This window comes from Nyctibius grandis, chromosome 17 (genome assembly GCF_013368605.1).
Source record: "Nyctibius grandis isolate bNycGra1 chromosome 17, bNycGra1.pri, whole genome shotgun sequence".
Taxonomy (NCBI): Eukaryota; Metazoa; Chordata; class Aves; order Nyctibiiformes; family Nyctibiidae; genus Nyctibius; species Nyctibius grandis.
The window spans coordinates 1,984,148-2,011,992 of record NC_090674.1 but is presented as its reverse complement, the minus strand read 5'-3'; the positions used below and the strand labels follow the sequence as shown (position 1 = coordinate 2,011,992).

Below are 27,845 nucleotides of genomic sequence, written 5' to 3'. Positions count from 1 at the left end.
CCAACCCCATCCCATCGACCAGACAGCACCAGACCTTGCTCGCTGGAGCAAGTCTCTGGAGTAACTTCCCTGGGTGGACTTTCCTCTTCTTGCGTGCAACCTCTAGTCCGCACCTGTGGATGGATGGATGGAGGGAGGGATGAAAGATGGATGGGAGATGATGGAGGAATGGGAGATGATGGATGGATGGAGGGATGGAGGATGGGTAGGAGATGGTGGATGGATGGGAGATGGTGGATGGAAAACACTGCTTGGGAAGCCCTGAGCACCTAGTGGGGACCACGAGAGTGTGGGGACCTCTAAAAGTCCCTTTGGGGTTTATTTCCTTCAAGAAAGGTGCTCGTAAAATGGCTGTGGCTGCAAAGGAGCTCTTGGAGAAGGTCTCTGGGACCACCATGCGTCTGCTTTCGGGGCGTGCGTGCTGCTGGGGGGAAAAGCTGCATCTCGGGGCAAAATCTCAGGGCAAGGACCGGTGCTGGTGTTCACAAATGGTCCCCAGCCGGGGCTGGGGCTGCTTTGCAGAGGGGTGTTCAGTGCCATGAGACATGTGGGCTCGAGGTTTCCAGCTCTGCTGTCTGGTGTCAGAGGGTCCATCCTCCCCTGCTAGGACACGTGCTCGATGTCAGGGCATTCTGAGCACCTTTCTCCCCAATTTTCCCCCCAAACCTTGGCAGCAGGGACACGGGGTCTTCTCTGAAAGGTGCGAGAGAGGGGATGAACTCATCTTGGAGCCGGGCAGCTGCGAGGACTTCAAGCAGCGTTTTGGCCCTGCAAACCAGGCGTTGGCGGGGAATCACAGAAACAATGAGGTTGGAAGAGCCCTCTGGGATCATCGAGTCCAACCATTGCCCTGACACCACCCTGTCAACTAGACCAGAGCACTAAGTGCCATGTCCAGGCTTTTCTTAAACCCCTCCAGAGATGGTGACTCCACCACCTCCCTGGGCAGCCCCTTACAATGGCTAATGACCCTTGCTGAGAAGAAATGCTTCCTGATGTCCAACCTGAACCTCCCCTGGCGAAGCTTGAGGCTGTGTCCTCTTGTCCTATCATGGCTCCCCTCTTCCCTTGGCAAGCCGGGCCGGCGCATCGCTGCCCCCTCCCCGTGTTTGCAGCCTCTCCTGGCTGTTACCCGCCTTCAGCAGCGGAGAGAGGAACAAATCTCTTCCCCAGGGCTCTCCAGATGAGCTTGGGGGTAAAACCCCCCCAGCTTGGGGAGCTGGAGGAGGGACGAGCGGGTGCCCCCGTGCCGTGTTTGCCGGCGCAGGTGTGGCCGCCGCCGTCGGAACTGGTCACGCAGCTTCGCGGAGCTCTGCCCTCCCGTCCGCCGGCGCCGGATGCTTCCCGGACACGTCGTCCGCCGGCGGGCAGGTGGTGATGACGGCCGTACCCATCCCAACCCAACCGGGGACGGCTCCGCTCGTGCAACCGGCGGGCTGAGGCGCGGTGGGTGGAGGCGAGAGCCCTTTTCGGGCTCGCTGTGGTTATGGGAGCGGGAGGTGAGAAAAGGGACGGGGATGGGGTTGTGCAAAGAGCCGCAGCTCCGCGGGACGGAGGCGGTTGTGGCCATGCTCGTGTGCTCCTCCAAAAGCTTTGCTGCTCGTAGGAAAGGGCGAGGAAAGTCGCGATGGTTTTGTTGTTGCTCATGGCAAAGTTGGGGCGGAGAGGTGGGCTGCGCTCCTCGCTCACCAGGCTGGATCGGGGAGGGGCTGGAAGCAAATTGGGGTGTTTTCAGGTTGTTTGGAGACTTTTCGCCCTCCCGCAAACCCTGCAGGCAGCGCTGGGGAAAAGCCTTGGCACGAGGCACCCCCTTTGTTCCGCACACGCTCCTCCTTTCACCTGGAATCGACGCGTTTCGCAGGGTTTGGCGGTGGCAGTGGGGAGATCTGACCTCTCCCCTCCTCGCAGCCGTTCGGTTGGGCTCCTGGGAGGGCTTTTGTTGTGATAAACCATCCCTTGGGCTCGTCCCCTGCTTCCCCATCCCAAAACTCATCGCTTGGAGCGTCGCTGGTTTTTGGGAGCTGGCTACCCGCGAGATGGAGCTCCTGACCCTGGTGATCGTTAAAACGAGGGGATGGTTTTCATTAATTGCTTTTGTCACCTGCAGATGAGGTTTGGGGTCGGAGCGGGGAGCGGCAGGAACGCAGCCGGGGTGTTTTTCCCTGCACACGGGCTCCCACCCGGCATGTAAATCGTTAAGCAGCTCTGGGTGCCCTCCTGGAAACCTGAACCCGACCCAGCCAGGAAGTTTTTCTGCCTGTTCCAAGGGTGGGAACTAACGCCTGGGTTTGTGTTTGTGCCACGTGTTCTCTCCCTGCTGCTGCCTTAAGAGCCTGGAGTTGGGACGCCGCGGCTTGTAATCCGGCGTGGATTTAGGGGATAAGTGGGTTCAGCTTCCTGGGACGAAGGGTGATGATTAAAATCCCACCCGGGATGATTCCAATGATCTCCATCTCCCAGGCTGGGCATTGGGGTGCAGCGGAGAGCGGTGGGAATTGGGGGTGCTGAGTGGTGCTGGGCATCGTTAAAACTGGGAAAAAAGCAAATTTTGTGGCCAACAAAAACACAAGGGAAAACACAAGGAGCAGACAAGCGTGCCAAGGGGCTGGGAGAGCCCTGCTGGTGCTTGCCCTGGCTCTGCACCAGCCCCGCTCCCTTCCCCCGGCCGCTAAGCCGCTGGGTTTGTGCCAGCTTTTCTCCCCGGGCTCCTTTGGCATCGTTTGCGTGACCGTCACGTGCCGCGGGAGGGTGACGGGGCAGCGCCGGGGTGCCCCGTGCCCGCAGCATCCCCCTGCGTGGCCGAGGTGGCCCTGAGCAGCTCTGCATGGCGGAGGGGACACCGAGCCCAGCCACCTTCTGGGACTGATCCGGGGCTGTGTCATCGCTGCAGCCGGGAGCCCATCACCGTGGCATCTCCTCAATAACCCCTTGGATCAGCTCGCCTTTATATTTTATTTTTTATCCCATTCTTTGACTCCGCAGACAGCAGCAGGCTGCTGGGGAACCAACAGCCGGCGTACGGGACGCTGCAGCGAGGCGCCGATAAATCCCCCATGGTAGGTGCGAGGGCTTGGCCGCGGGGAGGAGGGCATGAAGGGAAGGGTTGGCACAAAAACCACCTGTCATCTGCAACACCGGCACGAGCCCCAAAGCTACTTGGGTGTCACCTGCCTGGTGTTAAATCCCACCAGGAGGCTTAGGGCTGTTATTAATTTAGGCTTAAATGCTTGATAATTATGATTTCGCTTGATTTAATGAATAAGCATCCCCATAAAAGTGACCTCCTTTCTTCCAGGAGGTCACAGGCTACCAGACCAAGACGTGGCGGGTGGCCCTGTGCCACGCTTGCTCCGTGCTGACGGCAGGGCTGCTCCTCATCCTCTTCCACTGGAAACCAAGCCTGGAGGTGCAGGCGAAGTGCAAACCCTGCGCCCTCGGCCAGGCCGACTGGGTCATCATCAGAGTAAGTCCCCTGAGGGGCCCAGGGGACCCAAGGGTCTGGGGTTGGGTTCTGCCACCGGTTTCCCAGGAGGGCCTTGGGCTTGTTCCTTGCTGCTCGTCACCCTCCCCTCCCTAACTATGTTTGACATCTCCTTTCATCAAGCAATGCTGGAGAGCAGCTCTGCAGAGAAGGACCTGGGGGTTCTGGTGGACACCAAGTTCCCCATGAGCCAGCAATGTGTCCTTGGGGCCAGGAAGGCCAGTGGTGTCCTGGGGTGCGTGAGGAAGAGTGGGGCCAGCAGGTCGAGGGAGGTTCTCCTCCCCCTCTACACTGCCCTGGTGAGGCCACACCTGGAGTAACTGTGTACAGTTCTGGGCTCCCCAGTTCAAGAAAGACAAGGAACTACTGGAGAGTCCAGCGGAGGGGTACGGAGATGGTCAGAGGACTGGAGCATCTGGTCTGGAGCATCTGGTTGATGATCAGAGGACTGGAGCATTTGGTTTAGTGGTGGACTTCGTAGTGTGAGGTTAATGGTTGGACTTGATGATCTTAAAGGTCCTTTCCAACCCAAACAATTCTATGATCTCTGCTAGAGGAGAGGCTGAGGGAGCTGGGGCTGTTCAGCTGGAGAAGAGCAGACTGAGGGGGGATCTTATCAATGCTTACAAATACCTTGAGGGGGTGTCAAGGGGATGGGGACAGACTCTTCTCAGTGGTGCCCAGTGACAGGACAAGGGGCAACGGGCACAAACTGAAACATGGGAAGTTCCATCTGAATATGAGGAAAAACTTCTTCACTGTGAGGGTGCCAGAGCCCTGGCACAGGCTGCCCAGGGAGGGTGGGGAGTCTCCTTCTCTGGAGATATTCAAACCCCGCCTGGACACGACCCTGTGCAACGTGCTGTGGGTGACCCTGCTTGGGCAGGGGTTGGGCTGGATGATCTCCAGAGGTGCCTTCCAACCCTTAACCACTCTGGGATTCTGTGATGTGCTGTCCCCAGAATAATGATTATTCCTGGAATAATCTTGCGCTTTCCCCTTCCGTAGCAGCCAGCCTGGCTTTGCAGTTCTCTTTGCTGTCCCCGAGTCCCAGCCAGGTGGCCGGGGACTCCCTGCCCGTGGTTCCTGTGCAGGGCAGCACCGCTGTCCCCATTTGAAGGGGCGACACACAGGGAGCTCCCCGTTCCCCTCTGCTCACACCCTGCCTGTGTCACAGGACCGGTTCGGACAGTGCTTCACCACCCGCGTGCGCACGGAGACGCTGGGCGAGGGCAGGTGAGCCGGGCTGACGTCCCCCCCGACGCCGGCAGGCAGGGGCTCATGTGGGCTTTTGGCTTCAAGGGAGGGGGCTGGTGGATGGGGAGGGATTGCCCCTTGGTTTGCCACCCTGAGCAGCCTGCAGCATCACCCCGGGACCAGGCTGGAGGACCGGAGAACCAGCATTGCCATCGGCGTGTCGGACGAGGAGGAGAGCCGGGACACCATCCGGCTCCATGAGAAAGAAGAGGTAACGCTAGCGACCCTCCCCACCTCCACCCTGTGAATCCCCTCCCGTGCCGTGAGCTGCTCTCCTGTCCCACCAACACCTTGGTTCTTTCCATCCCGCTCTGCTCAGAAGAACATCTTGCGGTACTACCTCTTCGAGGGCATGCGCTACGTCTGGGTCGAGCAGCGGCAGGCGTACTGCAAAGTCAGGTATTTCTCTATCCCCCCCACCACGGCCACCTCTCATCATCTCTCCTCTGCTCTCCTTGGCCCCTCAGCCCCTCCCCAAAATGATCCTGACCTGGATGGAAGTCACATAACCATGCTGGAGCTTTTCTCCATGCTGCAAAGCCTTTGGAGACCATCCCCAGGGCGTTGGGTCGGGGAAAGCCGCGCTGCCCCTCCCCGCACCGAGCTGTTGATGTTGCCCATCTTTGTGGGCAGAGGGAACGGGGTGAAGCAGTTTGGCAGCTGCCCCGTGCTGGCTGGTCCCTCCCGAGCTCTCCGAACTGTGTCCCTTTTGTTCCCGCTCCAAAGGCTGAGGAACAAGATGCTCTCCCTTTCCCAAAGGGGTTTTTTTTTTGTCACCGAGGACTTGGACGTGGTGTTTGTTCCGCTGAGCCGGGCTCCTGCTGATTTTGTCTCTGTTTCTCCATTTCTCGTTCCCCTCGGGCTTGCCAGCGTCTTGGATGAAGGCTGGACCTGCGCAGATCTCCACCTCTCCCAGGCTGGGCTGGACCAGCAAGACCACAGCACCAGGTAGGGATCTACCAGCTTTGTGGGACACCCGGGGAGCCCAGACAAGGCTTCTCCAGGGGCCAGCAAATCCTGGAGCATGGCTTTTCTTCCATTCAGACCTCAAAACAGAGGACAGTAGGTGGGCTGGGTTGCCCTGGGTTGGCTTCTCCATGTAACCAGGCTCCCATGGAGGTCTGGGCAGCGTGAGGGTCCCTTGGGTTGGAGATGTAGCTTTTCCCTCACATGCATTTGCTTCTCCCTTGCTTTTTCTCTCCCCTTTGCAGAAGGAAGATCTATGGACCGAACCTCATCGAGGTGCCAGTCAAGTCCTACGCGAGGCTGTTGGTGGAGGAGGTGTGCATCTACAGGCCGTGCTTCGAAACTCCGAGTTGGCCCAGGCCAGATCCTTCCCCTGCTCCATGTCCCTCACCACAAGTGCTTTACGGGCCCTTCCTCGCTGGCAGGGAGAGAGGACTTTAGGGGAGACATCTTGGGCAGAGAGAAGGCAGAGCAGGACCCATCCTGCCTCTTAGCTCAGCCAGGAGGATCCCCAGATAGTTTCAGAGGTGGCTGAGCATCCTCGGGAGTCCTGACCGTAGAGCGAAGCCGGGGAGGACGGAGGGTTTGTAAGAAGTCACCTAGTTCATCCCCAGCCCCAGGGAAGGGACAGCTTCTCCTCTGCGTAAGCAGTTGTTCCTCAAGGAGCCTGGAGGTCTCAAGGAAGCTCTTCCCCCACCCCAAAACCTGCTCTCTCTCCTTGTTCCCTTCCAGGTGCTCAACCCCTTCTACATCTTCCAAGTGTTCAGCATCGTGCTGTGGGTCTGTGACGCCTATTACTACTACGCCGCCTGCATCTTCCTCATCTCCACCATCTCCTTGGGGCTGTCCCTCTACGAGACGAGGAAGGTTGGTGGTGGGCTTACTTGGGACAAGCAGCTCTAGTGCAACAGCCCATTTTCTGATGCTGTTTCACCTCTGTGCTGGTGCTGGCCTCCCTCTGAGCCCAGCTGGGTGAGGACAACCCCTACTCCAACAGCAGGGCAGGTTTCCTTGTCCTCCATCTGTGGTCCTGAGCCTTCGAGACCTGTTTTACGGGCGCTTTGCTGGGCTTTTCGAGCTGCTGACTGCTCCTTCCCTTGCAGCAAAGCACCACGCTGCAAAACATGGCCAAGATGTCAGTCAGCGTCCGAATCTGCCGCCCCGGCGGAGGTGAGCGTGGTGCCTGTGGTGTGCTCCGAGCACGAAGCTCTTCGGGACGGTGCCAGGGTGAACGTACCCGAGCACGGCCACGCTTTTTTTTTCCAGAGGAGGTGGTGGTGAGCTCTGCAGAGCTGGTGCCAGGCGATTGCATCAGCCTCCCCGCGGACGGGATGCTGGTCCCGTGCGACGCCGCGCTGCTGACGGGCGAGTGCATGGTCAACGAGAGCATGCTGACGGGTGAGAGCCCCGGCATCCAGCGGGCTGCACCCCTGTGCCCCGGCTATCCCTGGGGGCTTTGGGCAAAAGGACAAGCCTCGTCTCTCGGTGGCCCTACTGCAGCCCCTTCCCACGCAGGCTGCTTGGATCCTGACCCCCCCATGGTGATAAACCTCCCTCCGTGATGTTCCTCACCGCAGGGGAGAGCGTGCCAGTGATGAAGACCCCTCTCCCGGCCAGCAGCCAGGCAGCCAGCATGGTCTATTCCCCCGAGGAGCACCGACGGCACACCCTGTTCTGCGGGACGCAGGTCATCCAAGCCAAGTCCTACGTGGGCAGAGAAGTGCTGGCCGTGGTGACCCGCACAGGTAACAGCGTTGATGGGGATGGCATCCAGAGGGACCTGGACAGGCTGGAGAGTTGGGCCTGTGCAAACCCCATGAAGTTCAACAAGGTTCAACACGTCCTGCACGTGGGTCGGGGCAATCCCAAGCACAAATCCAGGCTGGGAGGAGAATGGATTGAGAGCAGCCCTGAGGAGAAGGACTTGGGGGTGATGGGTGACAAGAAGCTCAACATGAGCTGGCAACGTGCGCTGGCAGCCCAGAAAGCCAACGGTGTCCTGGGCTGCATCCCCAGCAGCGTGGCCAGCAGGGCGAGGGAGGGGATTCTGCCCCTCTGCTCCGCTCTCGTGAGACCCCCCCTGCAGTGCTGCGTCCAGCTCTGGGGCCCCAACAGAAGAAGGACACGGAGCTGTTGGAGCGAGTCCAGAGGAGGCCACGGAGATGCTCCGAGGGCTGGAGCACCTCTGCTGTGGAGACAGGCTGAGAGAGCTGGGGCTGTTCAGCCTGGAGAAGAGAAGGCTCCGGGGAGACCTTCTAGCACCTTCCAGTACCTGAAGGGGCTACAGGAAAGCGGGAGAGGGACTTTTTACAAGGACATGGAGTGACAGGATGAGGGGGGACGATTTTAAACTGCAAGAGGGGAGATTGAGATGAGATATGAGGAAGAAATTCTTGACTGTGAGGGTGGTGAGACCCTGGCCCAGGTTGCCCAGAGAAGCTGTGGCTGCCCCCTCCCTGGCAGTGTTCAAGGCCAGGTTGGATGGGGCTTGGAGCAACCTAGTCTGGTGGAAGGTGTCCCTGCCCGTGGCAGGGGTTGGAACTGGATGGTCTTTAAGGTCCCTCCAACCCAAACCAGTCTGTGGTTCTATGAAAACCAGAATTAAGCCCCATCCCTCAGAGCGGTGCCTTTGCACGTGCTTACCTGCTGTCCCTCTCCCACAGGGTTCTGCACGGCCAAAGGGGATCTCATCAGCTCCATCCTCTACCCCAAACCCGTGAGCTTCAAGTTCTACAAGGATGCTGTGAAGTTCGTCCTGTTCCTCGCCATCCTGGGTACGTCTCGAGCGTGGAGGCCTGGCTGGGAGCAGCCAGACTCCTCTTAAATGGTTGAACCCACCCTTCACCTGCTTTGCTTTGTAACCGAGCCCGTTCTCCCTGCCACGCAGCTTTTGTCGGCACTCTGTACAGCATCCTCATCTTGGTGAAAAACCAGGTAGGGTGGCAGGAGCTGGTGAATCCTCATGCTCAGGCTGGTGCTGGGACCATCAGCTGATGTGGGTGGAGATGGGTGAGAGCTATCACGATGCCCCTCTTCCTCCTCACCTGCCAGGTCCCCGTGGGGCAAATCATCATCCGTGCCCTTGACCTCGTCACCGTCATCGTGCCTCCGGCTCTCCCGGCTGCCATGACGGTGGGCACCATCTACGCCCAGAACAGGCTGAAGAAAAAGGGCATCTTCTGCATCAGCCCTCCCCGGATCAACCTCTGCGGGAAGATCCGCCTGGTTTGCTTCGACAAGGTGGGTCTTGGGCAGCGCCGTGGGACCACGGTTTCCAGCTCGAGGGGGGCTGGCCTGGGCCCACCACGCTGTCCCTGCAGACGGGAACCCTGACAGAGGAAGGTCTGGATGTCTGGGGAGTGGTCCCGCTGGAGAACAACCACTTCATGCCCATCGTCCACGAGCCCCGCCGCCTGCCCGCCGGTCCCTTGCTCTACTCCCTGGCTGCCTGTCACACCGTGTCACTGCTGCATGCACAGCCCATTGGGGACCCCGTGGACCTCAAGATGGTGGAGTCCACCGGCTGGGTAAGACGAGCCGTGGGTGAAGTTGCGTGTCGATAAAAGAGGGAGACGACCCACATCTTGCTCTGCCAGGAGAAGGGGGTGTTTAAAACCAGCCATGGGGTGGATGGGGCTTGGGGCTTGCAAGGCAGGGCTTTGCCATCTCGGCATCTGCCTTGGTTTCAGCACCTGGAGATGATGGAAGAGGAGGAGGAGGAGGAGGAAGGTGAGCTGCCCACCTTCCAGCAGTTTGGGACGAAGGTCTTGGCTGTGATGAAACCTCCACCCGAGGAAGAACAGCCACGAGACAGGGTAGGTCCTGCAGACCAGAGTGGCTCAGGTTCCCCAAGTCACTGGGGCTGCACCCCCAAGGGGCCGTTGCCCTTCACAGCCCCTGGAGAGGTTGTACCTCCCAGAGGAGTCCCTGACACTGCTCCCTCTCCTCCGCAGAAGCACCAGTCACCCCTGGGGATCCTCCAGCGTTTCCCCTTCTCCTCCTCCTTGCAGAGGATGAGCGTCTTGGTGAAGCTGCCTGGTGAAGCCTCAGCTCACGTCTACACCAAGGGCGCGCCGGAGATGGTGGCCAGCCTTTGCCGGAAGGAAACTGGTACGTGCTGGGGAGCGGTGGTTCACTGCCACTTCCCAGCCACGAAGCGGCCGGTCCTGCTGCTCCACCATCTGTCTGCATCTCTGCAGCCCACCCCCACAGGGAGTTGCCCTCGGTGATGCTGCAGGGCAGTTTCCAGAGGCTTTGGTCTGGATTAGCTCCAACCTCATGGGCCGGGGGGAAGAAAATAGGAGCCAGAAGACAGGGAAGAGGGTTGCAGTCTGGATAAGCATCCAGAGCCCTTCAGTCCTCGGGGAGGTGGAGCCCCAGCTCCCCTCGCCAGCTCTGCGCAGCCCAGGTTCATTCAGGGCTTGTTCTGACCTTGCTTTTCTCCTCGGGGCTGGCAGTGCCCGTGGATTTCTCCCAGATGCTGCGTCACTACACCACGGATGGTTTCCGGGTCTTGGGTCTGGCTTGCAAACCCCTGAGCACGGTGACGACCTTCGAGGAAGCCCTGCAGCTCCAGAGGTTGGTGCCGACAACTTTTTTCGCCATTTAAATGTTCACTCCAATCATTTCATGGGATGCTTTGCTGCCCTGCAGCCTGCAAGGAATTAATCATAGAATCATAGACTGGTTTGGGTTGGAAGGGACCTTAAAGACCATCTCATTCCAACCCCCCTGCCACGGGCAGGGACACCTTCCACTCAGGTTGCTCCAAGCCCCATTGAACAGCTCGTTGTATCCCACCAGGGACTCTGCGGAGAGCAGCCTGACCTTCCTGGGGTTCCTCGTCATGAAAAATGTCCTCAAGCCAGAGTCTGCGCCCGTGATTCACCTCCTGAGGAACGCCAACATCCGCCCCGTCATGGTGACAGGTGACCCTGCGCGGGGGGACGGGGACGCCGGGCTCGGGGGAGAGGTGGAACATGGACAACCCTTGACGTTGTGCAGGGGGTGGAGGGTTTCTCCACCAGAAATCGGTGGCCTGAAGCAGCCGGGAGGCACGGCGAGGACTCTTGGCCCCTGTTTTTGTGCATCCCTGCTACTTGTTTGTGTCACCTTGCCGGTGGGCTGGCGGCTGGCAGGGTTGGAGGGGTGCAGGCTGCTTCTTGGTGAGGGCAGCAGAGGTGCGGAGCTGCTGCCTTTCTTTGGGGTAGGGCAGAAAGGAGATTTTGGAGCTCACCTCCAAAACATGGGGAAGCAAAGGGACCCCCAGCGTGGCTGTGGGGGGTGGGAGAGGGGGATGCAGCAGATTTGAGCTGCTCTTCTTGTGGGATTGAGTGCACGCTCAGCAAGTTTGGGGACGGCACCGAGCTGTGTGGTGCGGTGACACGCTGGAGGGAAGGGATGTCATCCAGAGGGACCTGGACATGCTTGAGAGGTGGGATGTGAGAACCACACGAAGCTCAACAAGGCCAAGTGCAAGGTCCTGCACGTGGGTCAGGGCAATCCCAAGCACAAATGCAGGCTGGGCGGAGAATGGGTTGAGAGCAGCCCTGAGGAGAAGGACTTGGGGTGATGGGTGACGAGAAGCTCACCATGAGCCGGCAACGTGCGCTTGCAGCCCAGAAAGCCAACGGTGTCCTGGGCTGCATCCCCAGCAGCGTGGCCAGCAGGGCGAGGGAGGGGATTCTGCCCCTCTGCTCCGCTCTCGTGAGACCCCCCCTGCAGTGCTGCGTCCAGCTCTGGGGCCCCAACAGAAGAAGGACACGGAGCTGTTGGAGTGAGTCCAGAGGAGGCCACGGAGATGCTCAGAAGGCTGGAGCCCCTCTGCTGTGGAGACAGGCTGAGCGAGCTGGGGCTGTTCAGCCTGGAGAAGAGAAGGCTCCGGGGAGACCTTCTAGCACCTTCCAGCACCTGAAGGGGCTACAGAAAAGCTGGAGAGGGGCTTTTTACAAGGGCATGGAGTGACAGGACGAGGGGGGACGGTTTTAAACTGCAAGAGGGGAGACTGAGATGAGATCTGAGGAAGAAATTCTTTGCTGTGAGAGTGGTGAGACCCTGGCCCAGGTTGCCCAGAGCAGCTGTGGCTGCCCCCTCCCTGGCAGTGTTCAAGGCCAGGTTGGATGGGGCTTGGAGCAACCTGGTCTGGTGGAAGGTGTCCCTGCCTGTGGCAGGGGGGTTGGAACTGGATGGTCTTTAAGGTCCCTCCAACCCAAACCAGTCTGTGACTCTGATTCTTGACTTGCAGCCGTGCCAGGCCCTGTCTCTCCATTATTCATCCTCGCTGCCTCTTTTTCTTCCAGGAGACAACATGCTGACGGCCGTGAACATGGCCAAGAGCTGCCGCATGGTGGAGCCGAAAGAGCGGGTGATCTTCGCCAACGCCTCCCCGCCCGGCCACCACAAACCCGCCGCCCTCAAATTCATCCTCGCCGAGCACTCCCAGGGCGAAGAGCAGCCAGAGGTGAGCCCCGAGGCCACGTTTTGGGGGGGGTTTGTAAAGCCCAAACTGCCGGTCACCTTGAGGGACTCTTTTTTCCCAGCGTCGTTACCCTTAGAGGCAATTAGGGGTGTGATTCTGCCCCTTATTAAATGCCTCCTTTAGGAGAAGACAACCTGCTCCTGTTTGGCCCTGGGAGCACGTCAGGCTGGAGCTGATGCTCCAAACACCCTCGTCGGGTGCAGCCAGCACCGCGCTGCTCAGGTCCTGCTCCGGGCTTGGCGTGAAGCGCTTGGTCACACGAGCTTTTTATCCAAAATACCATCATTTATGTGCGTGAAACGGAGGCTTAAGAGAAGCTGCTTCACCCCCTGCGCCGCACGGGTTGAGGATGTGGGTTCAGAGCGTGGGCAGGGGTTCGAGCGCGAGTCGGAGCCCCGCTGCAGAGAAAAAGGAGTTGTTGTCCTTGGCAGGATCCACACCGGCGCGACGGCTGCGTCCTCCAGGCACAGCCCTACCACTTGGCGCTGAACGGCCGGTCCTTCGCCGTGCTGCAAGAGCACTTCCCCGACCTGCTGCCCAGGGTGAGTCCCACGGCGGGGGGATCCTCTGGCGAGGTCGACCTCGTGCTGCAGCCTCAGAGCTCCAAAACAAAGTACCCTGAGCTGGGGCTGTTCAGCCTGGAGAAGAGAAGGCTCCAGGGAGACCTTCTAGCACCTTCCAGTCCCTGAAGGGGCTACAGGAAAGCTGGAGAGGGGCTTTTTACAAGGACATGGAGTGACAGGACGAGGGGGAACGGTTTTAAACTGAAAGAGGGGAGATTGAGATGAGATCTTAGGAAGAAATTCTTTGCTGTGAGGGTGGTGAGACCCTGGCCCAGGTTGCCCAGAGAAGCTGTGGCTGCCCCCTCCCTGGCAGTGTTCAAGGCCAGGTTGGATGGGGCTTGGAGCAACCTGGTCTGGTGGAAGGTGTCCCTGCCCGTGGCAGGGGGTTGGAACGAGATGGTCTTTAAGGTCCCTTCCAACCCAAACCATTCTATGGTTCTATGAGGGTTTTGGGGTTTTTTTTCCCCTCTGCCCTGCTGAGCTGGCAAAGCTCAAAATAAAAGCTCAAAATCCCTGGGAGACACGAACACGGAACCTTCCCCTCTCTGCAGATCCTCATCCGAGCCACTGTGTTCGCCCGCATGTCGCCGGACCAGAAGACTCAGCTGGTGTGCAGCCTGCAAGAGCTCAAGTAAGCCCCTCCAGCCCCACAGGATGGGGGACAGAGGAGGACAAAGGGGGTTAGTCCCCTGCCCGGAGACATCTCTTGTGTGCCAGAGCGGTTGGCAGCTGCGAAATGGCATCCTGCCCTCTCCCAGATGTGGAGTTCTCCTAAATTCGGGGGTGCAACCTTGAAGACCGCAGGGTTTTTCCCCCTCATCCCATCGTTGAAATATCGTCTCCCTTCTCGCCGCAGCTACTGCGTGGGGATGTGCGGGGACGGCGCCAACGACTGCGGGGCACTGAAGGCAGCCGACGTGGGCATCTCGCTGTCGGAGGCGGAGGCGTCGGTGGCCTCGCCGTTCACCTCCCGCCTGGCCAACATCGAGTGCGTGCCGGCCGTCATCCGGTGAGCTGCCGGGAGCCACGTGGTGGGGATAAAAACAGGGTGGGGGGGTCTTATGAGTACCCCTGTCCCCTCTTTGGGACAACTCACGGAGAGGGTGTCGTGACCTCCGGGGAACGGCTGAGGGAGCTGGGGGTGTTTAGCCTGGAGAAGAGGAGGCTCAGAGGTGACCTTAGTGCAGTCTGCAACTACCTGAAGGGAGGTTGTAGCGGGTGGGAGTCGGCCTCTTCTCCCAGGCAACCAGCGATAGGACAAGAGGACACAGCCTCAAGCTTTGCCAGGGGAGGTTCAGGTTGGCCATCAGGAAGCATTTCTTCTCAGCAAGGGTCATTAGCCATTGGAAGGGGCTGCCCAGGGAGGTGGTGGAGTCACCATCTGTGGAGGGGTTTAAGAAAAGCCTGGCCATGGCACTTAGTGCCCTGGTCTAGTTGCCATGGTGGTGTCAGGGCCATGGTTGGACTCGATGATCCCAGAGGGCTCTTCCAACCTCACTGATTGTGTGATTCTGTGGCTGGCGGGTGAGTCCCCTCTGTCTCTCCACAGGGAGGGCAGGTGCTCACTGGTCACCTCCTTCGGCGTCTTTAAGTACATGGCCCTGTACAGCCTGGTGCAGTTTGTGTCCGTCCTCCTGCTCTACACGGTGAGTCCCACGGTTGCCCGAATGCCTGCGATGCTCAGGGGTGCCCTTGGGTCACCTTGTCACCGCTGGGTTTTAACCCGTGACCTTTCCTAGCCCCCCCAACTGAGAGCAGGTGGTTTCTCCTTCCCAGATCAACACCAACCTGAGCGACTTCCAGTTCCTCTTCTTTGACCTGATCATCACCACCACCGTGGCCGTGCTGATGGGTCGCACCGGTCCTGCCCAGGAGCTGGGATTGGAGCGTCCCCAAGGGACCTTGATCAGCGTCCTGGTGCTGGGCAGCCTGCTCCTCCAGACAACTTTGCTCATCACCGTGCAAGTCCTCAGCTACTTCATCACCGTCTCGCAGAGCTGGTAAGGGACCCTGCTGTGGGCAGGTTGGGTGATGGGAACAGCACGGAGGATTGCAACAAAGCCCAGGTGCTTGTCCTTGGTTTTGGCCAACATTGGCTGGCATCAAGGACGCGTCCAGCCACCTTGCAGCGAACAACTCCTGTGTGCTCATGGAGAGCAAGGGGTTGATGTTTAGACCTTCTCCATGCCTCACTTCATCTGACCCTCTGCCTTCTCCCCTGCCTGGCTCAGGTACGTGCCGCTGAACAGCACGGTGACAGCTCCCCAAAACCTGCCCAACTACGAGAACACGGTGCTCTTCTGTGTCACGGGCTTCCAGTACCTCATCCTGGCCGTCGCCATGTCCAAGGGGTACCCGTTCCGGGAGCCGCTCTACACCAACGGTGAGGAGGGTGCTGGCCACGTGGATGAAGGGAGACATCAAACCTTCCTCCTCCTCCTACTCAACCCTCTTCCTTCTTGCCCTTAGTGCTCTTCTTGGTAGTCCTCATCCTCCTCTTCGGCCTCATGATCTGGCTGACCCTCTACCCGCTGGGCTTCCCCAAAACCCTACTGAAGCTGCAGGCCATCGACGACTTGAATTTCAAGCTGCTGCTGCTGGGGGTCGCCGTGCTCAACTTCTTCGCCGCCTTCGTGCTGGAGGTGGGTCAGCCCAGGGTGGCAGTTGGGGACACAAGGGACACGCGTTGTCCTTTTGGGTCTGTCCGAGCAACCCCTTTTCCTGGAGCCATGGGCACGGAGGGAGCAGGGCTTCCTTGGCACCGGCTCTGCCCTCTCCCCGGGGTCTGTAGCCTCCCCAACACCCCTTCTCCACCCCGTTTTTGCTGCAGACCGCCCTAGACCACGGCTTGCTCAGCTGCCTCCGCAAACTGCGCCGGAAGAAAGCGTCCAAGAAGCTTTTCAAGAGGCTGGAGAAGGAGCTGAGCCAGCAGGAGCCATCCTGGCCACCCCTTAACGAATCGCTCTTCGCTACGCCCAAGATGTCCATCGCCGTGAGATAGCAGGCGGGGGGCTTCCCTCCTGCCCGGCTGCCCGTGGGCGCTGCCGTTTATTTATTTATCCTGGGGAGTGGAGGGATGCATGGGGAGACCCTCGGCATTGCTGCTGGGAATCCACCGATCCCACAGCCGGGGCCGAGAGGAGGAGATGGTGGAGAAGCAAACTCGGGGGGGAGAGGATCCAGAAGAAGAGGAGAAATGGTCCAGCTCTGCTCTTCCTCCAGCATCTCTCCTGCTCCCGTGCTGGCCTTGGACCCATCTCCCCACGCTGGGCACTGGTACCGTTTCACAGGGGGATGCTGTGTCCATTTTCCTCTCCTGGCTGGTCAACATCACCTAGAAGAGGGTCCCTGATCTTCTCATGGCGAGGGCACCCACCCCAGCCTCACATCTTTGCTCACTGTGAAAAAAAAAACCCTCCACCTTCCCCTGCGACCCCTCTAGATGTGTAGGAACTGTTTACAAACCGCCCCGGCCCCGGCTCGCTAAGGATGCTGCTCCATCCCCGACGCCCAGGGACCATGATGCTCCCACAGAGCACTTCTGCTTTCGGATGGGACCTTTGTAGCATTAAAAAACACCCCAAAAAACCCCAAATCTCTTTATTTTTTAGCTCCACTCCAGCGCGTCGAGGTGTAAGTGCAGTCGGGAGAATGACGTACCGCTTTCGGTCCCCGGTGGTGTCGTGAGCGTTGTCTAATTAATAAATTAACACTATTTTCATGACCTCTTGCTTGTGCTGCCTGGCGTGGATGGACTGCTTGGGGCAGGACGGCGTGGGTGAGTATCAGGTGGAGTAAGGGGAGGGCGGGTGAAAGAGGTTTTAGGGTCACCTCGTTCTCCATCTGCGCTGGAAGATGCTCTCCTCGATGCTCGAAAGCAGAGAGCGAACCCAGGGAACGGCACCGCTGGGATTTCAGCAGCCCAGGCCGAGCATCAGCGAGTAAATAAATAACCCCTGAGCCTGTTTCCAGCTGGAATTTCCTAGAAAATAATAATAATTGCTGGAAAAAAACCTCGAGTGTCCTCGCCAAGACTGCGAAACCTCACTCCTTCGACGGAGGAAAAGCCAGTAGATGGAGATGCCGCATCCCAAAAGGTGAAGGGCTGATCCCCGGCGAGGGGGGGATGCTCTGGCAGGGTTTTTTTTGGCCACCTCCGAGCCTGGCTCTTGGATCCAAGGCTGGTTCTTGCAGGGACTCGCCTGCGTGGAGAAGTCGAAAACCCCTGCGAGCGCCAGCGGCGCCTCTCTGCCCTCCGGGAGCTGGGGATTAGATCAGGAAATGAGGCACAAGCAGAGGTAAGAGGTTTCCTGAAATCCCAGCCAAGGCTCCAGTTATTAAACCAGGCTTCAGAGCTTAAAAAAAAATCACACACACACACAAAACCCTCGGAGATTTTTGCCTGCACTTGGCTGTTTGAAAAGCAAAAGGCACCCAGGGGTGAGGTTTGCACCCCTTTTTTCCCTCCCCACACCCCGGGGTGTTTTTCTTGGCTGGGTTTTGCAGGGTGTTCCTGGCCTCAGGAGTGGGTTTTGCAAAGTCTGGTTAATTATTAACAGGCAGCTGCTGCCCTTAGGGAGAGGTTAACAGGGCTGGGGACAAGGATGATGCTGGATTTCAGGGCAGGCAGAAGCTTTATGGGAGCAGCTATTGTGTTTGGATGCTTTTATCCAGCCTCAGACTGGAAAAAACAGGCTTGAGATGAGATGGGAGCACCTTAAAAACCCCTCTGCTTCTCCTCCTTGTCTGCTAGTGTGTTTTCTCCTCATTTTTAAAGCAGTCAGACCCCATCCTGGCTCCAGAAACCCTCATACCCCAGCACAACGATGTCAAAAATCTCCACCCGTTGCTCATACCCATCCCATTGCTGCCTCCGGAGAGTTTCTCCCTCCATCCCAGCCCTCGAGCATCCTCCGTTTGCTCCATTCCTGCTTTTGAAAGTGCTTAAAATGTGCAGGTTTTTATCCCCCAGCGCCAGACTTGGTGTCACTGCCGGGCTCGGGGGGTTTTAGGGGAGCATCCCAGGGATGCAGCATCCCCGTGTCCTCCAGAAAGCTGCCAGCAAGACAGGGAAAAGAGGGCCCCACGGTCAGCACTGCCAGATCTGCTCCGGCATCCTCAGCCAGGGTGGGAAAAAAGGGGATTTATTATTTTTATTCCCCCTCAACCCTGGGGTAAAGGTTTAAATCTGCGCAGGGGGTTGCAGCATCCTCGCTGCTTGGAGTGGGGGGGGTCAGAGCAAGCGCTGAGGCCAAGCTTGGAGTGAGGAGGGATGATTAGGATCGCAGAATCCCAAATTTTAGGGGTTTATCTGAGATCAGAGAGCAACGCCCTGACATGAGCCTTTTCATCTCACCCTCCGGCAGCACAAAACCCAGCCTGAACCGCGGCGACGTGCTCAAAATCCTCCTTTTTCTTTGCTTTTACGATTTAAAATCCATCCGGATGGGAAAAAAAACCCACAACCACTACATCAATATGCACGTATTGATTTTTTTTATTATTATTATTAATTATTATTATTATTTTTGTCTCCCCAGCAGGCAGCAAGTTGGGAGGAGGAGGAAGGGGCCGGCCCAGGTGTGGCATTAGGACCCAGCGGAGCCCCCATGTTGGAGGTAGGAGTGTGAGAAGTTGGGTTTTTTTTTTTTTAAAGTCTCATTTCAAAGTTTTTTTTGGGGGAAAAGCGGAGAGAAAGAAGAGACCAAGGCGGTGGGCAAGGGCAGGAGCAGCACTGACACCCAGAGCGGTAAGGACCAGGGTACAGAGACCCCCCCCCACCTTCATCCCCCAGGCAGGGATGCTGGGGACCCCCCTCCAGCAGCACAGGATGGGGCTGAACCCCATTTTTGGGGGGCTGAACCCCATTTCTGGGGCTGAACCCCACTTTTAAGGCTGAACCCCATCCTTAGGGCTTTACAAAATCACCCCAAAAACTCCCTGGGGCGCAGCAGGCGACCTCTCAAAAGCTCTTTGCAAACTTTTTTAATCCCAGAAAAAGAAAACCCACCTTATTTTTGGGGTGCTGTGAGGGGACCCCCCATCTTTCCAGCCTGACAGCTGCTATAAGTAGATTTTTTTAACCACTTCCCAAAGTCTAAAAATACCCCAAAACGCCTCGAGGAAGACGTATATCTTTTTTTTTTCCATCCTGGAAAGAGACTGTAAAAAAAAAAAAAGGCTCTTTTAATATTTCTATTTATTTTCCACCCCTTAGAGGGGGGACCCGAATGAAAATGCGATGTGGGATGGGGGGGAAAGGAGGGTTTTTTTTTTAAAAAACCTTTGGTCTCAGGCCAAAAAGCCAAATTTGAAGCCTTTCATATTCCCTTTGTTCTCGCACTCTCTGGCAACTGAGCTTAGAAAAAAAAAAAGGGAAAAAAAAGGGAAAAAAAAGCTGGGGGAGGGGGGAAAAGGCTGGGGGAAGGTGGGGTTTGGGAGAATGAAAGGGAGAGACTGTGGTGTTCTTGCTTGGGGCTTGATTGTTCCCAGATGTGCAGTTGCAAAAACATCTGGCGCGGTTGGAGTGGCCGGACCCCTGCACGGAGCTGGCGAGAGGAGCTTTGGGGGTGACGGCGAAGGGGCACCCCGGGTCCTTCCCTGGCGTTTCGGCGGGTGGGTTTGGTGGTAGGAGAAGAGGAGGAGGAGGGTGGTGGTGGCCCTGTCCCCTCTTGGGTTGAAGGAAGGTGTCGCGGTGGCCCTCGGCGTCGCTCCGGGTTGGGGTTGGAGGTGGCGACGGGCGCTCCGGTGTCCTCCGTGGCGAGGAGAAGACGTTGGCGTCGCCGTCCGGGGAGGACGTGACCCGCCTGTCCCCGTTCCCCGGCCAAACCGTGCGAGCTCAGGCCAAGATCTTTGTGTTTGGGGGAAATTCAGGGGAGATTCGACCTCGAGAGAAGCCTTGTTTTGGGGTAAAAAAGGGGCTGGCAGGGGGGGTTCACCCCTTGCTGTCTGGCCGTGTGGTTGGGACCGCTGGAGCGATGGGAGGACGGCGCATGATGCCTCCAGAGATGGGCGACCGTCTGCCCCGCAGCCTTGCCCCGAGCTGTCCCCGGTGGGCCACGGGCGCCAGGTCAGGGTGATTTGGGGCCGCAGGTCGTTGGTGCTGGCACCCCGCGGGATCCCGGCATCTGGGGAACCGGCAAAGGTCGGGATGGGCGTCTGAGGGTGCCACCTCAAGGGCACCCCGACCCCCCCTGGTCCCCCTTAGCAGGCCTGTCCTGACCAGGACCCAGCTGCTCTCCCAAGCCCAAGGTCTGGGAGATAAAGCCTCCCGGAGCCCCGAGCCACACGTTGATCCCGCTCATCCCCTCCCAATCCCTTTTATCCCAGGACACGTTTAGCCTCGGTTGAACCCGGGTCTGGGGCTTCCTTTGCCGTGGGAAGCAGATGGGGCTTGCAGGGACCTGTATCCCACCAAGGTGCAGCCATGGGGTGGTGATGGGGTGCTGCTGGGTGCTTCGTTTGGGACCACCCAACTCTTGACTGTTGGCCAAGCTTGGTTGTCTGATCCCAGCTCAGGTGGGGACCAACTTTCGGGTTTTCCCAAAGCTGGGAAAGGTCTGGAAGTCAGTTGTCAACATCTCCAGTACCTGCGAGCCTGAAGATGGAGGAGGATGTGGTGCCTAGAAGGTGCAATTATGGTGGTGGTGCAAGGGCGTGATTGCTAGAAGATGCAATACGTTGGTGATCTTGAGGATGTGGTCACTAGAAGGTGCTACGCTTTGGTGATCTTGAGGACATGGTGGCTAGAAGGTGCTATGCTTTGGTGATGGTGCAGGATGTGGTCCCTCAAAGGTGTTATATTTTGGTGATGGTGCAGGACATGGTCTTTAGAAGGTGCAACACTATGGTGATGGTGCAGGACGTGGTCCCTAGAAGGTGCTATGCTTTGGTGACGGTGCAGAAGATGGTCCTTAGAAGGTGTTAATGCTTTGGTGATCTTGAGGAATAGTAGCTAGAAGGTGCAACGTGGTGGTGATGGCTCATAATGTGGTCACTAGAAGGTGCTGTACTTTGGTGATGGTGCAGGAGATGGTCCTTAGAAGCTGCTATGCTTTGGTGATGGTGCAGGACATGGTGTCTAGAAGGTGCAACACCATGGTGATGGTGCAGGACGTGGACACTAGAAGGTACTACGCTTTGGTGATCTTGATGACATGGTCTCTAGGAGGTGCTATGCTTTGGTGATGAGGCAGGACATGGTCCCTAGAAGATGCAACACTACGGTGATGGTGCAGGATGTGGTCAGTAGAAGTTGCTACGCGTGGTGATGGGGCAGGACAGGGTGGCTAGAAGGCACAACACCATGGTGATGGTGCAGGATGTGGACACTAGAAGGTGCTACGCTTTGGTGATCTTGAGGACATGGTCTCTAGAAGGTGCTACGCTTGGTGATGGTGCAGGACATGGTGGCTAGAAGGTGCAACAACATGGTGATGGTGCAGGACGTGGACACTAGAAGGTTCTGCCCTTTGGTGATCTCGATGACATGGTCTCTAGAAGGTGCTACGCTTTGGTGGCGGTGCAGGACGTGGTCCCTAGAAGATGCCTCGCTTTGGTGGCCTGTGGATGTAGCCCCCGGAGGGCGTTACGCTATAGTGGTGGTGGTCTCCAGACGATGCAGCACCTTGGTGCCCCTCAGCAGGGGCGAGGTACCTGTGGGTTCAGCTTATCTCCACCCATGCCTCAGCTTCCCCACTCCGGCAGCAGAGCTGGAGGTGCCAGGAGGGGTTCCCCTGGCTTTATCCCCGACACCCACACGCACGTGGTTGGGTTTTGAGTGAGTTTTTTGGGAGAAACTCTCTTTTTTTGCCCCTCAATTCCCCCCCCGGAGCTTGGCCTGGTGTCCCCGCCGCCCTTGGCCCGTCTCCTTGCCGGGAAAAGCTCGACGTGCAAATCGCTGCCAAACCCCAGTGCCGGATCGTTCTTCAAAAAGGCTTTTCCCTCCCCAAATCTCCCTGTCTCGGGGGATTTAGGGGATACCCAGCATCCCCTGACCCCCAAAACAAGCCCTTGGCCAAGGAAATGGGCTGAAAACCCCAAGAGAGGAGCCCCCAAACCTCCATCTCGGGGGGTCTGGTGTCACCAAGGGGGGGTCCAGCTGTCCCCCCCCATGGCGGTGATTCAGCCATCCCGGCATTTCTCATCCCCACGGGGTATTTCGGGGCTTGTCCCTCGCGGGTCCCCGGGGAGCGTGGTCAGGAAGCCCAGCCTGCCATTTTTTTGGGGAGGTTTCTTTATTTTTTAGGGTTTTTTGTTATTTGGAGCCAGCGCCTGGCGAGGGGAAGCTGGGACAGAGATATGTGGGGTGTCACGCCTGGGGGGGGACAGAGAGGGGCTGCTGTAGGGGATGGGGACCCGAGGGGTTTGGGGGTCTGTGTCCCACCCCGTTAACCCCTCGGTGTTTCCCTCTGCCCCATCCAGGCTCCTCCGGCTGCTCCTCCATCGCTGCCGTCAGGATGAGAGCGCTGGGGCTCTTCTTGCTGGGTCTGCCAGGTGAGTGTCCCCTCCCCAGGGGTCCCCAAGGAAAAGTGACACCCCCTTAAACCCCAGGAGCCGGCCAACAGCCCCCAATGATGCTTGGGTGCCGGCAAGCATCACCTCATCGCCTGTTATACCCCAAAATTAGCCCAAAACGCCAGCGCAGGCTCGTGTTCAGGCTGGGGCTGTCTCTAGGTTGGAGGGTGCGGGGGTTTGGCACCAAGTGAGTCCCTCCTGCTTTGGGGACATCGAGGTGGCACCATGAGGTGGCACAAAATAGGCACTTCAGGTCCTGATAGCCAGAAAAATCCTATTTGTAACCCCGCAAAGGCGGGATGGGAAGGAAGAGGGAGGTGACAGCCCCGGGAGCCCGGAGCCAGGAAAACGTTGGGTGAAACCAGCTGGGCATGAAGGCTGGGGAGCAGATGGAGCCCACGGAGCAGGCGAGGCCGAAGGAGCCCCGGGGAAGAGGGGGGCAGCGTGGGGGGCAGCGGGCAGACGGGATGAATCCCATCCCGGCATCGTTCCTGGCAACGTCTCGCTCGTGGGTGCTGCTTCGTGCAGCACCCTTGGGTGCTCCGTGGGTTCAGGGATGGTCCGTGGGTGCACGGATGGTCTATGGGTGCACAGATGGTCCATGGATTCATGGATGGTCCATGGGTGCACGGATGGTCCATGGATTCATGGATGGTCCATGGGTGCACGGATGGTCCATGGGTTGGGAGCTCCGTGGGTTCATGGATGGTCCATGGGTGCACAGATGGTCCATGGGTTGGGTGCTCCGTGGGTGCATGGATGGTCCGTGTGTTCATGGATGGTCCGTGGGTGCATGGATGGTCCATGGGGCATCGTGGAGCATCCCAGGGCTGGGGGGTGACCTAATCCTGCCCCCCCCAGCACCCTGCCTGCGTCATCACATCAGCTCGTGCCCTTTACACCCCATTTGCTCTCCCCTGGAGGAGCTCCCTGGGGTGTCTGCGAGGGATGCAGGGGGTGTCCCTGGTTCCCCACCCCGGGGTGTCAGGAGCATCGCTGGGGTGGGCTGGGCAGGGTGCTGGGACCCGGGTGCTGCACGACATCGGGGTCACCCTGGATCATCCCCATAACGTGGGAACCCCGCGGCGGCGGTGAGCGCCCCCCCCCCCGCCCCCCGCCTCCTCTTCCCCGGCGACGTGAGGACGGTGTTTGGGGGACGCTGTGGAGGCAGAGCAGGGACCCCCCCCATGACGCTTCTCCTCCCCCCACCAGCAGCGCTCCTGGTCCAGGGCCAGTACAGCAGGTTTGAAGGCATCACCTACCCCGAGCCCGTACAATATTCCCAGTATGACCAGCAATCAGGTTAGAGCACCCCAAACTGGGAAATGCTCCCCCCCACCTTTCCCCCCCCCCCATATTTTTCCTTTCTTTTTGGACTTTCTCTGCCCAAACACACTCCGACACCTCTTCACCCCAACCCTTTTCTCCCACCCCTTGAATTCCCACCCTCCCCTGACACCTCCCCATCTCCCCCCCATACACGTGCCCCTCCTTTCCCCTTCCTCCCACTGCCAATTAATTACTAATCTTTTATTAAACTTAAAAAACAACCCCAAACCCCTCGTGGGATGATGCCCAGGTTCATTCCTGGGGGGGCTGGAGGGTGTTTTCCCATCGCTCAAACCAGCTGTAAAATTTCGGGGAGCTCATGGCCCCAATGGGGTGTGTTTCCCCCCCCCGATGGGGTGTGTTTCCTCCCCTACACTTCACCCCCTCCCTCCTCAGCCTCTCTTTTCTGTTTTATTCCCCGCAGAAATTCAGGATTACTACGACTATCACGGTAAGTGGTTCCCCTGTGGGGTGCTGGGGTACGGAGGGGGGGGGAACCCCCCAGGTTTTTGGGGTGTACTCGCTCTCTCCTCGCAGATGTGACCCCCCGGGCCCCCGAGGAGCAGTTTCGGTACCAGTCCCAGCAGCAATCCCAGCAGGAGATCGTGCCGGCCCCGACCCCAGGTGGGTGGCAACACCCCCACCCCACTCCCCACCCCAAAATTTGGGGGTCCCCATCCTTCCCCTGCACCCTTCGCCCCATTGTGCCCCCACGGGAGCTGCTTTGTGGGTGCCAGCGGGATGCTCCAGCCCTACAACCCAGGGGATGACTTTGCTCCAGCCCTATTTGCTGTGTCCCCCCCCTTATTTCACTCTTCCCCCCCCACAGCTGCTGCCCCCGAGACCGAACCCACGGAGCCAGGACCCCTCGGTGAGTGACCCCCCCACCTCATTCCCTGGAGACGGGGGGGGGATTCACCCCCCTTTTACCCCAGCTGGGGTGAGGAAGTGCCGCCGCACTCGGGGGGGTAAAAATTAGGGGTGGGGATGGAGGGGAAAGAATGAGTGGGTGCTCAGCCCATCCCCGTGGCGTCAGGCCTGCATCCCCCACGATGATTTTCCAGCCCCCCCAATGATTTTTCAGCCCCCCCCGATGATTTTGCAGCCCCCCCCAGCTGTATTTTCTCCCCTCGCAGACTGCCGGGAGGAGCAGTACCCCTGCACCAGGCTCTACTCCGTGCACAAGCCCTGCAAGCAGTGCCTGAATGAGATCTGCTTCTACAGGCGAGCAGGGGGGGGGAAAGCTTCCCTGAAACCCCCCCCACCCCAAAAAAATTTGGGGACCCCTTCTGCTTTTACATTAACCCCCCTCCAATCTGATTTCTCCCCCTCCCCTCCAGCCTCCGTCGCGTTTACGTGATCAACAAGGAGATCTGCGTCCGCACCGTGTGCGCCCACGAAGAGCTGCTGCGAGGTAATGGGGGGGGGGGGGCACCCTAAAATTGGGGGGGGTCCCACCGGGTCACCCCTTTCCCCATCATGGCGACAGCAACCCCCAGCAACCAAAAAAAGTTGCTCTGGGCAACCAAGAGCCCAACTGGGATCCCAGTTTGGGGGGGTTGAGCTGTTGTAGCATCACAATGTCCCCATGGGGGGGGTCCCACCTTCCCCCCCGCCTTTTTCTACCCCCCCACCCTAATTTTTTCCCTGCACCCACATTTTCCTCCTCTCCCTTATCCCCGCAGCCGATCTCTGCCGCGACAAGTTCTCCAAGTGCGGGGTCATGGCCACCAGCGGGCTCTGCCAAACCGTGGGCGCATCCTGCGCCCGGAGCTGCGGCGGGTGCTGAGCCCCCCCCACCCCATACCCCCCCCACCCCAAAACTTCATCAGGATCCCACCCCCCCCCGCCCCATCTTCTCCCCTCCGGCTCCTCGCTGTGGTGCTAACGAGACCGTGCATGAAAAAACATCATGAAAACAAAAAAAAGTCCATTTTTATGCACGTAATAATTAATAAAAAGGGGGGGTTGATTATTTTTATTACTTTCTTTATTATATTGTATAAGGGGGGGCGGTGCGAGCCCCCCCCCACCCCATTTTTTTTCTACGTAGAGTGTCCAAGAGATAAAGCGTAAGGGTCGCTGCGGCTCCCGACTCGTTTTTTTGGGGGGGAAAAAGCTGATTTTGGGGGGAGTTTTCTAATTTTGGGGGGGACTTTTCTGATTTTGGGGGGGTAGGTCTGATTTTGAGGAGAATTTTCCAATTCTTGGGGAGATTTTTCTGATTTGGGAGGGGCTTTTCTGATTTTTTGGGGGTGTAGGTCTCATTTTGGGGACAGTTTCCCAATTTTGGGGGGGGCTTCTCAAATTTTTTCAGGGGTAGGTCTGATTTTGGGGAGAATTTTTCAATTCTTGGGGAGATTTTTCCAGTTTTGGGGGGGCTTTTCCGATATTTTTGGGAAGTAGGTCTGATTTTTTGGGGCCTTTTCTGATTTTTGGGGGGATAGGTCTGATTTTGGGGAGAGTTTTCCAGTTTTGGGGGGGATTTTCTGATTTTTTTGTGGAGTTAGGTCTCATTTTGGGGAGAGTTTTTAGATTTTGGGGAGATTTTTTTTCAATTTTAGGGGAGATTTTCCCAATTTTGGGGGGGCTTTTCCAATATTTTTGGGGAGTAGGTCTGATTTTGGGGGCCTTTTCTGATTTTTTTGTGGGGTAGGTCTGATTTTGGGGAGAGTTTTCCAACTTTGGGGGGGCTTTTCTAATTTTTGGGGGGGGCTTTTCTGAATTTTTTGTGGGGTAGGTCTGATTTTGGGGAGAGTTTTTTGATTTTGGGGAGATTTTTTTCAATTTTAGGGGAGAATTTCCCAATTTTGGGGGGGCTTTTCTGATTTTTGGGGGGGTAGGTCTGATTTTGGGGGAGTTTTCCAATTTTTGGGGGGGTTTGTCCGATATCTCAGGGGGTTTTCCAATTATTTGAGCGCTTCCCGGCCAACCCCGGGCACAAGGGGAAGGGCTGTAGGTGACGATTTTTGGGGTGTTTTTGGGGCTGTGAAATGTCTGATTTGGGGGCGGTTGGTGGGGAAATAATGCAGCTTGGAGGGGGCGACTCCTATGGAAAACCACGTGCTCTGTAGGTGCTCTATAGGTGTTTGGGGTGAATTCCTGAGTCTCCTATAGAAAATACGGAGTGTTTTGGGGTTTGGTTGTGGGGTGCTGCTCGGTTCCCCTATAGAAAAGGGCAGAGGGGGGGTCTCTGCCAGGGGCCTGAGGTGTTTAGGGCTGGGGTTCCCCTATAGAAAGGAGGGTGGAGGTTGGGGTTTAGTTCACTTATAGGAAATAGCATGGGCTTTAGGGGTCCAGCTTGGGGAGTCTCTGTGGGGCACTTATAGGAAACAGTGCAGTGGGGCTCTTGTGTATAGGGTGTGTAGGTCACTTACAGAGCATACAGGTTTCTTATATAGCCTGTAGCTCATATAGGGTGCAGTTTTATATAGTAGTCAGTCCTCTTACATAGCATGTAGCTCATATAGGATGCATTCTTCTTATATAGTGGTGGCTCATATAGGGTGCAGTTCTCACATATAGGGTGTAGGTCTCATATAGGGTGCAGTTCTCATATATACAGGGTGCAGGTCTCATATAGGATGCAGTTATATAGGGAGCAGGGCTCATATAGGGAGCAGAGATCATATAGGGTGCAGTTCTCATATAGGGTGCAGTTATATAGGGAGCAGGTCTCATATAGGAAGAAGTTCTTATAAAGGGTGCAGTTCTCTTAGACAGGGAGCAGGTCTCATATAGGGTGCAGTGCTCCTACATACATAGCATGTAGCTCATATAGGGTGTGGGTCTCTATAGCACAGAGTCCTCATACAGCGTGTAGCTTATATAGGGTGCAGTTCTCTTATATAGGGTACAGGCCTCCCATAGGGTGCAGTTTTCATATGGGAGCAGTTCTCATATAGGGTGTAGGTCTCATATATAGGGAGCAGTTCTCATATAGGGAGCAGTTCCCTTATTTACAGCTCTATAGGGTGTCTCCCTCTTATATAAGGTGTAGCTTGCAGGGTGCAGGTCTTATATATTCCAGTTCACCTATGGAAAAGAGTCTGGGTGTGTTCGGGGTTGAGTTTTCTCCATCACCCTCCTCCAGCCCCGTGATGATAATAGTAATAGTAATAATAGTAATAATAATACATTTATTTAAATTATTATTATTTTTACTACTAATAATACATCATTATTATTATTATTATTATTATTATTATTATTATTATTATTATTATTATTATTATTATTTATTATTGGGCATCCC

The 27,845-nt window shown here is 57.4% G+C and overlaps 2 protein-coding genes across 2 annotated transcripts; both read left to right on the top strand.

Annotated features, from left to right (window-relative positions):
- The first annotated feature begins 1,517 nt into the window (after positions 1 to 1,517).
- ATP13A2 (ATPase cation transporting 13A2) lies at positions 1,518 to 16,396 on the top strand. Its single transcript, XM_068415085.1, is given in 31 exon segments — positions 1,518 to 1,602; positions 2,571 to 2,681; positions 2,684 to 2,964; positions 2,967 to 3,056; positions 3,296 to 3,463; positions 4,659 to 4,717; positions 4,838 to 4,949; positions 5,058 to 5,137; positions 5,609 to 5,686; positions 5,950 to 6,019; positions 6,437 to 6,571; positions 6,808 to 6,874; positions 6,971 to 7,102; positions 7,282 to 7,449; positions 8,368 to 8,478; positions 8,592 to 8,638; positions 8,756 to 8,944; positions 9,025 to 9,231; positions 9,394 to 9,519; positions 9,658 to 9,814; positions 10,162 to 10,282; positions 10,508 to 10,632; positions 12,004 to 12,164; positions 12,614 to 12,724; positions 13,297 to 13,376; positions 13,602 to 13,754; positions 14,295 to 14,391; positions 14,522 to 14,745; positions 14,977 to 15,128; positions 15,215 to 15,387; positions 15,576 to 16,396. Coding segments are annotated over 31 exon segments (4,041 nt in total). The 3' UTR covers positions 15,747 to 16,396.
- Positions 16,397 to 16,967: 571 nt separating this feature from the next.
- MFAP2 (microfibril associated protein 2) lies at positions 16,968 to 25,413 on the top strand. The gene is made up of 10 exons (XM_068415035.1): positions 16,968 to 17,043; positions 18,286 to 18,363; positions 22,169 to 22,240; positions 23,477 to 23,563; positions 24,015 to 24,041; positions 24,128 to 24,214; positions 24,420 to 24,461; positions 24,727 to 24,814; positions 24,931 to 25,004; positions 25,276 to 25,413. The coding sequence occupies exons 3-10, from the start codon at positions 22,204 to 22,206 to the stop codon at positions 25,377 to 25,379; spliced, it is 546 nt and encodes a 181-aa protein (XP_068271136.1). The 5' UTR covers positions 16,968 to 17,043; positions 18,286 to 18,363; positions 22,169 to 22,203; the 3' UTR covers positions 25,380 to 25,413.
- The last annotated feature ends 2,432 nt before the right edge of the window (positions 25,414 to 27,845 follow it).